The sequence below is a fragment of the Centrocercus urophasianus genome, unplaced genomic scaffold (genome assembly GCF_019232065.1).
Source record: "Centrocercus urophasianus isolate 14NV4802_14NV808 unplaced genomic scaffold, USGS_Curo_1.0 seq_12, whole genome shotgun sequence".
Taxonomy (NCBI): Eukaryota; Metazoa; Chordata; class Aves; order Galliformes; family Phasianidae; genus Centrocercus; species Centrocercus urophasianus.
The window spans coordinates 42211159-42228107 of record NW_024884364.1 but is presented as its reverse complement, the minus strand read 5'-3'; the positions used below and the strand labels follow the sequence as shown (position 1 = coordinate 42228107).

The 16949-nt window shown below is 38.5% G+C and overlaps 1 protein-coding gene across 2 annotated transcripts in view; it reads left to right on the top strand.

Annotated features, from left to right (window-relative positions):
• The first annotated feature begins 297 nt into the window (after positions 1 to 297).
• The window catches only part of PHEX (phosphate regulating endopeptidase homolog X-linked), a 94483-nt gene continuing 77831 nt past the window's right edge, over positions 298 to 16949 (top strand). Inside the window, exons 1-5 of one of the 2 annotated variants that reach the window (XM_042810202.1) lie at positions 298 to 325; positions 620 to 755; positions 1468 to 1755; positions 5742 to 5810; positions 7526 to 7687. In XM_042810202.1, the coding sequence (XP_042666136.1) occupies positions 1644 to 1755; positions 5742 to 5810; positions 7526 to 7687 (343 nt within the window). In that variant the 5' untranslated portion in view covers positions 298 to 325; positions 620 to 755; positions 1468 to 1643. Of the gene's footprint in view, positions 326 to 619; positions 756 to 1371; positions 1756 to 5741; positions 5811 to 7525; positions 7688 to 16949 lie in introns of those variants that run through there. The other variant, XM_042810201.1, reaches the window with a different exon arrangement.

The window sequence follows — 16949 nt, the reverse complement described above, 5'->3', positions numbered from 1 at the left end:
AAAGATCTGCTCATGCATTTGGAGTCATTCACACATTAAATGGAAGACTTTACAGATGGGAATATGATTTTCTTCGTTCCCTGGCACCTTCATTTCCCTCTTCTTTCTCAGCTGTTGGATATCATGCGATAAATACAGGACAAGCAGGCAGGTGAAAAGAAACAAATGCATTTTTCCTTGTCTGGGCTGAGCACAGATAAGAATGGCCTTCTGCATCCTGTTGAATGGGAACAAGGGTCATCAATGAGTGTTTTCCCTGCATGACCCCAAGCAGGATGTAGAAGACTTGGAGAACTTTCCAAATCCAAATCTTCTTGTAGATGGAGTGAGTTTTCCATTTATGCCCATCTGGGATTCTGGTAAACCTGTGTGCAATCACTCACAATACTTAATCTGTTTTTTTGTTTGTTTGTTTGTTTCCCAGGCTGGTAACTGCCATCACATATACCTTGCCTGTCTTCTCTCCTTATATCTTTTGTTTTTGTTTTGTTTTGTTTTGTTTTGTTTTTAAATCAGAGTTATTTTTGGCTGAGATAAGAATTCAGCATAGAAGTAACTCAGACACAAATGAGAGTGTGGATGTGTCACTGTCTCTCCCTGCGTCTTTCTTTTACATAAGTGTCCAGCTCTGGAGAAATTGAGAGTTCGTATTAGAGAATTCACTCCAAAATTTTGTTATGAATTGAATGGGGGAAACCTTGCCACCTGGAAAGAAGATTGTCAAGTTTAAGTCTGAAACTTGGAAATCCATACAAGTAAGTCTTTTCCTCCCATTTCCTAAATTTAAGTGCCAAATAGATGCTTTCCACTAAATTCATAGTGATACTTGTTTTGGAGGTATAGGTTCCTCTCCTGTGGTTCATTGCATATCAGCAAGGACTGAAATACCTTGCCTGGAAATAAAAAAAAAAATCCAGCTCTTAAAGGAGCACTATTCTGTAGGTTGTGCTGATTACTGCTTTTGCTGCATGATTGTGATTTTTGGCACAGACTATCACATACCAAATTCCCAAAATAAAATGCTACACGATATTCTAAGAGCACTTAGGAAACTTTAAAAAGGGATTTGTCCGCTGGTTGAATATCGCTTCTGGTGAAGCCACACAATGCAGCAAGAGAGGCTTAGGACAAAACAGCTTTAGTCAGCAAATTGCCTTTTAAATAAGCACAAAGGAAAATGAAAACCTTCAATCAGTCCTGTGTTTGTAGAAGTTGTCAGAAATCCTGCTTTGATTGTAAAGGCTCTACGGCTATATGTTAGAGTAGCTAAAACATCTGTTCGGCAACGTTGTGAAATCCTCGTGCTCTGAACTCTTGATAAAGGGGACTGCTGAGTGATTGGTTCGTAGAAACTTTACAGGCAGAGGAACTGTAAATAGAGTGGTCACTGCTTGCCTTCCCTAGTCCTGGTCAGAGGGAAGCACGGAAGGCAGCCACTATTTTACGAGTGCATGATTTTGCTTTGAGGGGGAGAGAGCAGGAAGTGCCTAGGAAATGGTTCACGACAGAAACCTGAAGTTGTAAATAGAAGAGAGAAGGAGGAGAGCTGAGGGATGCGGCTTGCGAGTAGTTGAGCTCCTGATACAACGGCAGCAGAGCAAAACCAGACTTCTTCAAGAACGAGCCCATCCCAGCCCATTCCGATGGAAGGAGAGACAGTACCAGCAAGCAGGAGAGCAGCCAGCAAACCCACGCGGATCGCCCTCGGCGTGTTCGTGGCTGGCACCATTGCACTTGGCACCACACTTTTTTTGGGTAAGTGAGAAGGTCCAGGCTTGGTGTGCGGGTAACCCTCCCGAGCACAGCTGCTCCATGCGAGCGTTTGTGCTGTGCACTGTGTTACGGTGACAATCCTGGTCATTTCTTTTTCCCCATTTTATTTTTAAGTGTGTCAGCAAAGAGATTTTTTTTGTGGGAAATGTTAGAGCTAGAAGCTGCAATGTGAGCTCGTGTAACTATTGAAAGCTGAGTTTAAATTTGAATACTGGGTTGAATGAGCTCTGGCTAGAATGGGATTCTTACACAGAAAGGGAAGAAAGGGGTAAGATTATGAATATTGGTAATGCCGATTGCAAACTGGCAGTTTGTGACAAATGTGGACTAAAATTCTCTGTTTCCTGAAAATCAATCTGTAGTACATACATTTTATGGAATCTGTTGGGTAATCCTTCATTTGGTTTTCATTATGGATTGGCTAAAATTCCTGTAGAAAACTTGGGTAATGCATATGTTTGCACATTTTTTAGATGTTTCTGTTTTTCTACGACGAATCGCAAAGACATCTTTGCAAAAATCACGAGGTACATCTGGGAAGAAACTAAAATGTTTTGATCGGATTTATTAGCTGTTACTTGGCAAAATAGAGAAGGCATTATTATTTTATCTCTGGGATTTGAAATCATTTGTAGGTTGGCTTTGTTGGAATATAGGATGTTGGAAGGGCATACCTATGGGTATAAATGCACCCAGAAACAACGAGTCAGTGAATAGAAAGCAATACTCTGTAAAAGCTTGAAGAGACTGATCCTCTTTTAGAATAATTCTGACAAACTTCTCATTTCTTCAGAGCAATTTTCCTGGACCTGGGGAAACTTAATTTCTAAGAAAAGTTTTTTGCTTCCCTCCCATCTTTTATGATGTTACTTGAAAGATACACTTACAAGATAAGTTGTCACTTACAGTGACAACAGAGAAAATGGTGTTGGGTTTTCTAGCAAATACTGGTAGCAGCAGGCTCTCATTCAGATAGTATTCTGTTGTAGAATCAATTCCACAAATACTTGCACAAACGTAACTATTGTGTATGTGAAGAATCCCAACCCATTCCATGACATTCAATAAAAGGCTTTATAATGATAAGAATTGGATCTTCACCTTGGTAATGTAAAATATTGGCTTTACATGAAAAATAACATTTTTTCCCTTAAATAATATGATATCAAACACCAGGAAGCAATGGTGAAACCTTGTTCTTTTTTTAGTACTAAGTTGCTTGATTACGTATTGCTCGTACAAAGCAACAGAAGTTTACTACAGTAGATTATCAGAGTTATGTCCTTTATCCATGGACCAGACGTGAACACTTAAGCAAATATAATAATTCTCATAGACTGTTTTGTAAGTGTGTTAAGACCTTTCTGTATCAAATTCAGTACAAAAATTTTCATTGACCTAATGGCTAAGAAATATAAATGCTGGCCTTGGGTCAACAAAAATGTTTTCAGAATTTGTTTGGAAATTTTCAGAAGATTTCAATCAAAAGGGCAATGGAAAAAAATTAAACTATTCTAACATTTTGTCAATGAAATGCTCTAGTGTTTCATTTTGACACTTTTTTTTTTTTTTTGTAAATTTGTGTTTAACTCCTTCTTAGCTTTGTCGAACAGAAACGAAGCCACTGTTTCTCATCATCTGAAATATTTCAGGCATCAGATGATGACTTTTTTTCTTCAGTTTTCATTTAATTCACATAACTAGTTGTTTCTGATGAACCTGAAACAATTCCCCATCACTTTTTCTTTTTTTTTTCCAGTCTGAGAAGCAGAACATTGCCTTCTCCTACATCTTTTGCTTGCTCACCTTATAAATCCTACAACTCCCAGAAGGATCTGAGAGAACCGTAGAGTTTGTTTGGCATTATTTGCTTGTACCATTGACACTGAAGGACATGCCAAATCCCCTGACAACCCCTTCCTCTTTTCTGGATGTCTGTACTATCAGAACCATGAGGGCTGCTTTGAATTATTTGTCTTTGCTGACACATTTTCATTCTCCCTTATTTCTCACCAAGCGCAAAGAGTATCTGGGAATTTCTCTCTTTTTTCTACTTTGTTAAGAAAAAAATCTAGCAAACCTTCAAAACCTGGATGAGTTCTAAAAGATTGGCTTTCAAGAGGGAAAAAGCAAATCCCCATGAATTGGGTGGAGTGTGATGCCTTTGCAGAACTATTCAGTAATAGACACATTATCCATTATTCGTAGTTTACATAGCTCAAAATTGCCTTCTGGAGACCTACTCTTCACTGTTTTCTCCTGTTCCTCAGTATTCTGATTCTGATTACAATCTTTCTTTGTTTCAAAACCTAGTGTTTTTCTTGGCTAATTGCTGGATTACCTAGAAGTAGTTTCTGAGATGTTGTTTTTCACTAGTCTATTGCAATCTTCAGTAGTCACTAAGAAATGAATAAGGTATGAAGTGCTAGCCTTCAGGGTTTTTTTTTTTTAACATTAAAATTTTAATGTGCTGGACTACCATCTCACATCTTCCTATTCTTTTTGAACTACAAGAGAACTTTATAACCATCATCATAACACCCTGAAGTAGTTGCATACCGTTTTGCTTCTGTTTCTGTTTTTGTTTGCTACGGATTGAGTTATTAAAAAAAAAAAAAAAAAAGGAGATAGTGAGATATTTCTTTATTTCTTCTGAGCACATCTACTGAATCTTATTTCATCTGCCCCTGGGGACTCTTCATCCCAAGAATCAATTATCTGCATATTTGCTGCCTGACAGGAGTGTCTCAAATAAGCAATCATATTTAAATTTCAATGTCTGTGAAAATACACATTTTTGAAAGGGGACCAAAATTAACTGAATATTCCATAGCTCTTGTCAGTGAAGCTTTTGGATGTGAATAAACGTCCAGTGCCTTCAGAGGCCAGTTCGTGCAGACACTGCACTCCGACTTATAAACCAGGGTTTTTTCTGCAGTCATTGCCAATTTAGCTTATTCCAAACAATAGTGAAAGGACACCAAAGATGCCAATGGAGCCAGGCAGTGCAGTGCTGCTGCAGAGAGCTGCAGCAGGGAAAGTCCTGCAGAAGATGGCTAGGTAGCTCCATGTTCAGAGACCATCAATGGGGATGGATTGCTTCTACTGTGGTGGTGCTCACTGCCCAGGCACTGGGCAAATGCACTATGTGCCCTGGAGTACTCTTATTCCATGTTGCCTGAGAGCAAAGATGGATGAAGTTGAGGAATCAGGCACAAGAGGGGAAAATACGAGCTCCAAAATTAATGTCTCTCATTTTATTATTTTGGCCTACATGTCAGAGGCGGATGTTGGTGGTATGGCAGTAGAGATTGAACCTTCCCACCGATATTCCATCAAATTTTGTTGCTGTGTGATAGATGGCAGCAGAGGGGCTGTCTTATACAATGTCATCTAACATGGACGTGTGGATGAAGCAGAAGTGTGTCACTGAATTCCTTAATGCGGAAAAACTGGCACACATTGACATTCATCAACACTTGCTGAGTATTTCTGGAGACCAAACAGTGGATGTGGGCACAGTGAGGGGTGGGTTGTTTATTTCAGCAGTGATGGCAGCAATGTGAAAGACAAACCACATTCTGGAGGGCCATGCGGACTTTTATGAGCATGTCATGAAGGCTCTTTTTCATCACTAGCAAAAAGTGCATATCTAATGGTGGTAACTGTGATGAAAAATAGTGTTTGGTATCTGATGATTTGCTTTATCAAATAGTGCTATTGTGCTCTTTGTATCTGTTGTCATTTCCATGGAAAGAAATAAGAGGAATTACTTTGGGAGCAACCTATATAATTTTTAGGAGATGCAGTAGTTACCTAATGTACGTTATAAGTGTTGTAAGTCACTGTGGCTAGAGATGCAATAGGCCAGTGCTTGCACTGACATTTGAACAATCAAGCATACAGTATTTGTCTCAAATGGTCAAAATCAATGGCAAACGATCTCATTATGGTTTTCTATTTTGCAGTTAGCCAAGGTCTTATAAAATTTCATCCAAAGCAACAGTACTGTTTGACTGCAGAATGCATTGAAGCTGGTAAGCAAAAACTGTCTCCTATCCATTACATCATGATCACAGTAGGTTAATGAGATATTTATATTGTTTTTCCATATTTCTTTTTCACTTATGATGTTTAATTAATAATTAGGGGGAAAAAAAGTACATTTTAAAAAAAGATATTTGTCTAAATCACTGCTGATCTGAGTATATTTTCTGCAAGTCAACTTTTGGTTTTTAATTGCTTTAGTTCTATTCTATCCAGGTTAACCAAAGTTTCCTGTTGGATTTGTTTCAATTTTTTATTAGAGGAACCAGACGTTGATTGTATCAAACCTTTTTTTGTTCCATCTCAGTAATCAGAAAATATTCAAATGAATTCTGCACAGAAATGTTTTAGGGTCAGATCTTACATACGTGTGAATGACTGCAATATAGGAACTATGGCTCAAAATCTGAAACTACTTCTATATCAGTAGGCTCTTCCTCACACAGGTACGCATGTTGTAAACCTCATGGAACTGGGACATCTGGTAGTATGAAATGTGAGCTAAAGAGATCAGGTTTGGTAGGACCTAAGTCTCATTTTGTTCTCATCATTTTGACAGCTTTACTCCCTCTAAATCAGTGAGAGTCTTTCATTGAATGCAATGAGAGCAAAGATCAAACAATTGTTACCACATCTGGAAACCTGGCCCTAGATTCATTTCATTTGAAACAAAGTGGATATTGTGTGAATTTCTAAGAATATTTATTTCCATTCTGAACCACATTAAAACAACACTTGCATTTGAAATCCTAACAAAATTCTGTGGGGCTACATACATAGACTCTATACATAGCAGACCAAAAATTATTCAATGCAGTCAGTCTCAGAGTTTCTAGCATGAGAAGTGAAACTACAGCTGAGACATAGAAATATCATAGAAAGTATTCTACACAAAAATACTGAATGATAGAAACAGTACTATAGAGTCTGTAAAAGTATCAGATGTTCTGATAGGAAATAAATTTTTCTATTTAATTATTGCTGTAAGCCTCAAAACACATGGTTATTTAGGAAGAAAACGTCAAGTATCTTCATATTCTCTCTTACTTTACTCACATAGATCTATGTCATAATCTCTACAATGTGTGATCATTTGTTTACACACAGAGAAGTTATTTTTATCAAGCATGTTAGACTCATCTCTTTCTAATGAGTCTCACCTGCAGTAGCAACTGTTGGGGAGGTAGTCACAGAAACGAGCAGAAAATACTACACTTATATCTCACAGTGAACAGCAAATCATAACTAGATATGTTTTGCAACTACTGAGCTAAACAGTGCCTAATTTTTTGCAAGCTAATTTGTTTGATGCATATCATTACTATTCCTCAGGTACGTAATTCCATCACAGCAACAGTGGAGAGTCTGTATTCAGGTGTCTGGCCCCAGCAGGTCACTTTCCTGTAGGTTTGGTGGTCATTGCTCTTAAAGCAGTTGAGCAAGTATTGAATAGATATTTTGTCTTTTCCCACTTGTTATGTAAGCACTGTAAGATGCTAGAGAAGCTGGGTGTTATTCTTGCTGCTGTTTAAGAAAGAGCAGAGATCAGGACATTCATCAGTCCAAGAATAGCCATAGTTAGCTGCAAGTGAGCAGCATCACGTTGCAGAAACTGATTAATCATCATTTCTCGATTTTGGTCTCACTGAATTCTCAGTTTAGGTAAAAAAGTACCATAACACTTATGCAGTATCCTTTTTTACAGCCGCTGCCGTCTTAAGCAAGATAAATCAATCTGTAGATCCTTGTGACAACTTTTATCGATTTGCATGTGATGGCTGGATACATAACAACCCTATTCCCGAAGACATGTCAAACTATGGTGTATATCCTTGGCTGCGGCACAACGTGGACCTCAAACTGAAGGGTAAATATGTCGTTTCTGAAAGTGTTTAGCTGGCTTTTCAGTGTTGTTTGTTAAGTGGATAGTGTTGAAATGAATAAAGATTCCACACTCCCTTCAGCTTATTGCACGATATCATGTTCTCTTTTAAGTACATTATTCTTTTCTTTATTGAAAATAACACTGGCAGAAAATTTATAACAGAGGCAGAAGTGGGGAAGGAAGAAAAAACCTGGGGTATTGAACTCAGGGGTGTTGGTCGATGTTCAGCTGAACATGAGCCAGCAGTGCACCTAGGTCCAGAAGGAGCAGGGAGGTGATCATCTCCCTGTACTCAGTTCTGGTGAGGTCTAGTGCTGTATTTGGTTTTGGGCCCCTTACTATGAGAAGGACATTGAGGCCCATGAGCATGTTCAGAGAATGGCAACAAAGGTGTGAGGGGTCATGAGCACGAGTCTTATGGGGAGCAGCTGAGGCAACTGGGATTGTTGTCTGGAGAAGAGAAGGCTCAGGGGAGACCTCATTGCTTTCTACAACTGCCTGAAAGGTGGTTGTGGTAAGGTGGGGGTCAGCCTCTTTTCTCACATGACTAGATATAGGACAAGGGAGAACGTTCTCAAGTTGCACCAGGGGAGTTTCAGGTTGGATATTAGGAAAAATTCTGCAAAAGAGTGGTTAGGCTCTGGAACAGACTGCCCAGGGAGGTGGTGGAAGCTCTGTCCCTGCAAGTGTTCAAGAAACGTTTAGATGTTGTACTAAGGGACATGGTTTAGTGGGGAAATACTGGCAGTAGGTAGAAGTTTGGACTAGATGATCTTGGAGATCTTTTCCGACCTTAGTGATTCTATGATTCCAATTGCTGGCAACTCTACAGTTTAAGAATGATGATACAAAAGGATATTTCTTACACCATGGGAAAAGCAGCAGGAATTGAACTCCTTCCTCCTTGCAGCAGACTAGGTAGACTAGGAGTCTACTGGTGTACAAGTACAGAATGCATACTGAAGATCCAGAAACAAGCTTTGGTCTGTGGCAGCACTCTTTATGGCAGTGGATAATTGCAGGAAAAGAATATAAGAAGTCAAAAATAGTAACATTTTGCAGTACAGTTAGCTAGATTTCAGCAGGAAGCAATTTGAAATCTTTCAGATGTAGAGATTGTTTATTTCAAGTTGCAGTTCAGCTTGTTGTTGAAGTACCTGGACTATGATCAGTGAAAGAGAAGGCTTTTTAAGGATATGTCTGGATAAAAAAATAGCGTCAATTGGAAGAGTGTAGGAAGAGAAGTATTTTAATCTGTATATGACTTGGCTTTGTGCTATACTCTGCAGCAACGTTTCTCATCAGGAAGTTCTGCAAACTGGAAAGAAAGATGATGATTACTGTTAGTAGAATAAAACTGACAAAATTTCATAATCTCCGCTAAAACCATATCACATAAGAGAAGGGAGACGTGCAAGATTCATTGTCATTGTTGTGTACCTGAGCATCACATACCTTGAGCGTATTATTGATCTATTAGTTGAGCTACTGGTTGGTTTTTTGTTCACCACAGAACAGACCTCAATTTTAGAATGTTGTGTTTGAATTAGCATTTATTTTTCTGTTAGTTTTTGTACATGTATTTGTATAGGATCAAAGTCCTTTTCTACTTGTTCTCTTCAGTCACACAATATTCAATTCTCACATCATTAAGCATTTTAAAAGCTACACTGAGTTTCAGAATATGAATTTGGAATTTCAACGTGGGATACAATCTGATGAGTGCTGTTTTAAATCTGCTGAAGATGTCACAACCAAAAGACAAAATATTGCCAGAGGCTGTTTTAAGTTATGTTTTGCATTCTAATTCTGCTGCCAGGATAAGGCTGTATTAGATAACTGCACATCCTGCATGAACCTTAGCCACATATGAGACAGATCTAATTGAATATAGAGTAGCAAGCTGTGACTCTCATCCTTAATTTCCTCTTTTTACTGTGCTTAATCAAGGACATCATGCTATACCACATTTTATATGGCTTTCTTACTGCAGTCCCTTTAGAAGTTGCTAATCCCTAGCTATGACAGTACAAGACAAAGAAAGAAACATCTAAGAGAGAAGTATTTACTTAGTGGAAGTGCCTTATCAAAAAAGGGGTGTAATGAAATGCCTGATAATTACATTAACAGATGGCCTGAACTGCTCCTTAGCATAGTACAGGGGAAGAAAAGTGAAATGTTTGGTGGAGTAGAGTTGATTTAATATAACATTTTTATCTTCTCATTAACTTTTTATTGAATAAAATCTCCAAAATGTACTCTTGGTAATTAAAAATAAAGTGTGCTGGATATCATATTGTTAGCCAAAGTAACAAGGCGTAACTTCAGCCTCTATATATCTTTGCACTTCAGCTTGAGTAAATTCACTAAATTAGCTTGACGCTTCTAGTTATTAATTTGTGGATGACCACATCATTGCTTTCAAAGTTTTGTCAAGAGTATGTTTGTTTGCACTGGATAACATATATGGCTAACCAGATCTTGGAAGCCAATGTAATCTCTCTTTCCTAAAGACATCTCACACTATTGGAAATGGCCTTGTTTGACTCAGTAGATTAAAAAAGCCCCACTCTTTAAGGAGATGATTTTTAAGCTAGTTCCACATTCTGAAATATTTATTATATTAAAGAAATCCGTTAATCTCAGAGCATTAACATGACTTGGCCAGAGATCTACATTTTTCATATTTGATACTCTTTGATGGTGTGATATAGATGGAAGTATTTATTCAGACAATATATTAAAAATGACACTGTTTAAAATAAGTTATTTAAATATCTGATCTGTTTCCTGGCTCCTGAATGTTCCCAAGCTTTCAACAGAAAGGGAGTTTGAGTATTTGTGCAATTGTGTGCAAGGTCTTGCTTACCCAGGTGTATCTTCAATCTGCTGGAAGTTTCATTTTTCATTCAGGGCCAATAGATGTAGAAGATCTTGCAGCTGATAATAGGCCACAAGAGTAAGAATTAATTTTGCCTTACCAAAAAGTGGTAGGTGTAGCTGTACAGTATACGGAAGCTGTCGTTAAACATTGCCAGTTCTGAGAGTAAAGCTGTTTTGCTGTTATTGTTGCTCCTTATTATTATTATTAGTAGTAGTGGTAGTATTAGTATTGAGATTGCAGACACACAGGAGCATAGGACTTTGCAGAACTCAATTTCAAGAAAAGGGAGAACATTTTATGTATAGGTGAAGGTTTTTGATGCTTTAATGATGAGCAGCAAAGAGCAATGGCAGAGCGTTTCAGTGGAAAATAGCTGAGAACTTCTGGGTGGTAGTCTTTTTGCACTCATGTTTGGTTAATTGAAGGAACAGGGCCAGCAATGTGCATTTCAGGGTTCTTCTACATTCATAAATTTTAATGTGACAGTTAAAATTCTAATTTTTGTAAGATTTGGATTTATAATGGATAGGAATACAGTAGCGGGTACTTTTTGTTGATGGTGGTGGTTTTTTTTTTTTTTTTTTTTTTTTTGTTTTTTTTTTTAATGATTCCATGGCTTTCTTTAGCTGTCTTTGGATGGATTCCAAATAAATAATTTCACCTTTGGTTTCTTTCCCATCCTTTGCTTGAGGGTTGCTTGGTTTTCTTTGTCTGCTCTCAGCGGACCCCCCAAAACACATATGTAACCTTTCACAAAGTGGGTAAAATCCTAGCACGCTGAAAACACTAGCATCCTTTCCCTTGGATATCAGAAACATCAGGGTTTCAAGCATTGTAAGGGAAAACACAGGAGAGAATTGTAGGTGGCCAAAGATGTGTTTAAAGCGCAGTTGTGTGGTTTAGGTTAAAATTTCTTGATACAGAACAGTTTTCAGAGAGGATGCTGCCACTCTTGCTCTACTCCACATTGGTGCAGCCTCACCTCAAGCACTGCATGCAGTTTTGGGCATCACAAGACTAGGACATAAAAATATTAGAGTGTACAAAGGCGGGCTACAAAGATGGTGAAAGGTCCAGAAGGCAAGACACGTGAGCGCCTGAGGCCCCTGGGTTTCATGAGCCCAGAGCAGAGGAGCTGACGGGAGGACTGATGGCAGAGTGACTCTCATGGGTCACAATATCTCGTGAATATTCTATGGTTCTGTGATTAGGGGCTTGGAACTTGATGATCCTTGATATTCCTTCGAACCCAAGATATTCTATGATCCTATGATAGCATCAGTTAGCCAGTCCTTTCTGCACTAGACCATCCCTGACTTGAATGAAACCTTTCATTTTTGACTGCAGGCACATTAAAAAGTTAGATGGAACCATTTTGAGTACTGATTGTTTCTTGGAGTCTTCCAGAATGGAGAAAATGGTTTGACTGTGGCCGGTTTTATATAAAGTTATTTCAAGCTGTAACTGCTTCAGCTTTCCGTTAGGTCAAGCTTGAATGTCTCTGAATTACTAAATGTGTTTCACTTACCATAAGATTTTCTGCACAGCTACTTGAGATCCTGCAGAATTTTTCCCTCTTTATTGGTGACCTTAATTAAGAGTTTGGAAGCTCAGCTCTCTTACTACTGCAACGTAGTGAATAATTCAAAACTGGAAGTCTGTGGCAAGTAAATCAGTACCCGTTACCCATGGTGAATGTTGATTGTGAACCACATAGTTTCTTTCACTTTCTCTGAAGTCTGCAGAGTGATGATATACAGCTGGATTTTTTTTTAAAAGTGACCATGCAGGAAGCAATAAATTAAAAACCAAAAAACTCTGCAAATGTTCCTAAATCTCAGCACTGCAAGGGAGGTGAGTTAAATTACATAAATTATTTGTGAACATGGCTTTTAGGCCTTTTCAGTTTAATTTCAGTGTATGGAAACTAGTTGCAGATTAAGTCTCTGTGCTGAATCTGGCCCAGTGAGACACCTACTTGAGACTAATTTACAGCGCTAAGGTTTTCCAGCACGGCAATTTTCTGAATGGCTGCCAGTTTAAACATAGCAGGGAATTCCTAATGTGGCAAACAAGGAATTGAGGATATGGGGTGTGTGTGTGTGTTTAAAGTATATGAGGCAGCAAGCAAAATATCTGGTAGCATAGGAAACTTCTCCTAATGTGATCTGCAATTATTTTCTTTAGAAAATAACTACTCAAGTAAATACAGAAAGGCAAAAATATTGAATGGAAATTTATATTATCTGACCACAGGTGTGTCCTTTTTGACAATTCCGGAAGCTGGTGTTGAGTTGCTGCTGCCCTGTGCCATAGGGCTCTTGCAGGGCTGGCCTCTCTTATTCTCCTCACAGACAGACACTTGGCTGGGAGCACTAGGGTGGCACTGATGTGGCCCATGAGATCCATAATGTTGTCACTGATACTCCTCATGTTCTGTCTCAGTGTATGTGTCTTTTGTGATTTCTTTTTTACGAGATAGCTTGTTGAGCACTGTTGAGAAAGAACAGCAGTAATTTAAAATAAAAAGAGAAAGAGAGAGAGAGAAGGTATTTATGTTATCCTCTCCAAAAGCCTCTTGTTGGATAGCTGCTGTTAAACAACAAGATAGCAGCAAGCAGCAATAGTGCTTGTTCTTTTTCGATTGGTGACTTCATCTGCAGATGGATCTCTCTTCAGTGGTCCAGAACTTTCTTTCAGTGGTTCAGATCTTTCCTATAAGGGCTTTTTTCTTCTAAGTGTAAGAAAAAAACCACAAGTGTCCCAAGTCAGATAAATCTTTCTGGGCAATGAGTTAACAGATTTTGGTAAAATGAACTACCTGAATCAGAGATGGAGTAGCCAAGAATTTTATAGGCTTTGCGGCTGCTCAAAATGAAAGCTGTATCTGCAGTGAGTGATTTTGGGAAACCATGAGCAGAGAAAGGAGATCATTTTGGTTCCTAAGTGAGGTTTTAAGGCAGCATGGCAGCAGAGCCACAGAATTCCCACAGCATCTCCGTGGTAAGGAGACAGAACAGAATCTCCCTATGAGCCCTGCGCTGGAGCAGGATCAGGATTTACACCTTGCTGCTACTCCTTTTGGTGGTATAATATTCCCCCAGTCTTGGAGGGGGAACCTCTCTTTTCACTGCTGTCTACAGAGGGACGATATGTTCCTATCTGCAGACACTGAATTCCAAAGTTACTGTAGGACTCTGTTTGGGTCTGGTAATCTTGCAGAAAGAGGCACTTGTACCTTAGAAAACATGGAAATTTGTGGCATCATATGATTTTCATAGAATTCTTAGAGTTGGAAGGGACATTTAAGGCCATCTAGTCCAACTTCTCTGCAATAAACAGGGACAACCACAGATAGATCAGGGTGCCTAGAGCCTGATCCAGCCTTGCCTTGAAAGTCTCCAGGAACAGGGCATCCACCACATCTCTGGGCAACCTTTTCCAGTGCATCACCACCCTCAGTGTAAAAGCTTTTTCAGTCTTATTATTTAAAAAAAAAATTGCTTAATATATGTTGAAAGTATTAATACAGTTACATAAAGCTTAATGCTAGTGTCTACTACAGAGCTCCCTCTGTATCGTAACAACTCGAGCTCCTACAGTCTTCCAGCTTAAAGGTAGTTTAAAGGTAATTGTGGAATTGCTGTCCTCTACGCTATAATCCTGGTGTGTAGGCGTGTGTGTTTGGAGCGGGTAGCTGCAGGAAGTACTGCTCAAAAGATTGTTTGAGATTTGCTATTGAAATTAGGCTTATGAGCGGAGGCTCCCACATCAGCATAAGATGACTTTTGTTTTTGTTAGAGTTTGTGTACATTTAGATTAGTTGACTTCTGGAAGAATGCCGTGATGTACTTACTTTTTTAGTATACAAACACAAAGTATTTGAGCTAGGTGTGGGGGGGGGGGGGGAGGGAGACACCGTTTTATCAAAGCAAGGCAGGCTTGATTAAGTTGTCAGCTCCAGAGAGTTCTGAGGAATGGGCTCCTGGAGCTGCAAAAAGAACCTGAAGGTTTTATTAAAAATTAATAACTTAGTGGCTTAAAAACATATCAAGTATTGTGTGTAAGGTTTATCTGAGACTGTGTGAGCCAGCACAAGTTCTTCCAAAGGCAATCAATAGCTCATTGGTGTGCTGGATGCTTCTGCCTTCCAAAAACGTAGTGGTATACAATATAACAGGTGGTTGGACAACGTGGTTCTGTCTGCATTATTTTTGAGCCTTATATGAACAAGGAGTTTGTCTCGATGAAATATGTTTGAAGTGATAACTGGGAGTCCTTACCGTGAGACGATTCTGCTGACCTGATTATTTACAATGGGGAGAGTGACAGAAAGAAGGTAAGAAGGTAATGGAAGGCTGATTGAGGAGAGAACATTGGCAAAAATATGTGCTTTTGTGAAATGTATAAGGTTTATTATAGACATCAGAATGGAAAAAAAAAGTATTGATTTGCTATTTAATTTGTGTCAGTACAGAGAGTATTTTTCTTGGTTGGGGAAACAGGGTGAAAGAAAGGTTGATTGCTCTTCTCTCAAAAATGATACAAGCAAGTTCAAAAGAATTCACAGGTTTGAGATTTATCTGAGAAATAACTTCACTGTGTTTCCCTATCAACCCCATGTGGAATAAGAAACTGAGGGGATTATCTTAGCAGTGGGTCTGGAGAAATATGGATCCAGATCTCTCAACTTTCAGGATAACATCTTAATTGGGAAACCGTAGACTGTATGGTGGCTCTTTTTTCATCTCTCTTGTTGAAACTGCTTTATTTGACATAAAATATTTTAACTTCAAAGGCATGGAGAGTTTTTTCTAAATGATTTTAATAGCCAGATAGTTAGAGGATTAAATTCCTAAATGACATGTAAGACTCCGGTTCCTGCACAATAAGTATGCAATGTCATAAAAAGAAAAACAATTCTCAAGTAAAGCCACCCCAGAAATCTTTACACCCCACTATTTAGGAAATCTCAAGATATGGAAACAGTAACTAAATGCATTTCAATTTGTGTCTCCAGTTGATTCAGGTTGAACAATGGATTTTAATTACTTCATGATTAAATATATTTCTGCATCTGTTTTGACAATAATGTCCAGATTACATTGAGTGTATATGTAGAAAAGTATTTCCAAGAAAAGTGAATTATTTTCACGTATCTGGATGGTAACATTAATGCATAGTCCTTGATCATTCACAGATGAAAATGCAGATGTTCTCGTAGGGTCACGTCGATTCGTTGACAAGAAAAAGTAAATATCAGACTTTTTGTGGAGGAAAGTTTCGGTGCCTGCTGCTGTTATTTGTGTTCATTTTTTCCCGCTTAGCTAAGTGTCTCTCCTTACTTTTGTTTGGACTCAGAGAAAAAACTTTATTAATGCAAGCATAAATTTAGGCATTTTAAGATTTTGGAAAGCCTTTCGTGCTCATTTGTTGTGTTTTGGTTTTTTTTCCTCACGTATATTTAACAAGCAGTAGAGGAATCCAAACCATAATGCAGTAGCAATTGAAAATAGATGTTTATAAAATGTATTAAAGTAATTTTTTGTACAGCACTGGGCTCTGATAGTTTCCTTTCCAGCCCTCTGAAAGCCACCAACAAGAAAAGGAAGAGGAACCTTAGTGTCAATAGGGTGCTGGTATATATATTTTCAAGCATTTAACTAGAGTGGTGAGAAATATTTTTGTAAGTATTTTTAGTCGTGATGGAGTGAAAATTACATATTTCAGTCTATCTTCTTATTTTAGAATCCTGAGAGCAAACTTTTATATAAAAACCAGTCATTGACATAGCAGTTTCAAAGAGTGTCTTTGGGATGGGGACTCCAAACTGCATATCAGACTGTCCACTAGACACCTGAAATAGCAAGAAGCACCACAGAACAACTAGGAGAACTAGCAGTTAAAAAAAAAAAAAATAACAACATAGTTTAGGGAGCTCCAAAAAAACCCCAAAATTGTTGTCGATCAGTTCTTAAAAGAGGAAATGTGCAGGGATGTATATTAAAGTTGTATGCTAGAAGAAATTCTCAGAACTCGTATTTTAAAGGAATAAGGAAACTCAACCAGGCCCTTGAAATTATGTATTCAAAGCTGAGTTATGGTCGTCGAAATGGAGCCACAAATGGGCTTCCATGCCCTTCCATGAGGTGTGCATCTGTAATGTTTTATGGGTGGACTAGAAGTGGCTCAGCTCTTTTCGCAAGGCTTCGGATGCGAAGCAGCTCTGAAATGGCAGCTAGGCAGTGTGACCTGTGCTAGTAAACCAGCTAAGAGGATCAAGGGTACTTTATCAAGGATGAAGTTTCAGTGAAACATTAAACGCTGCTTTCTGAAGCAAGGAGATATCTATCTCTTTGC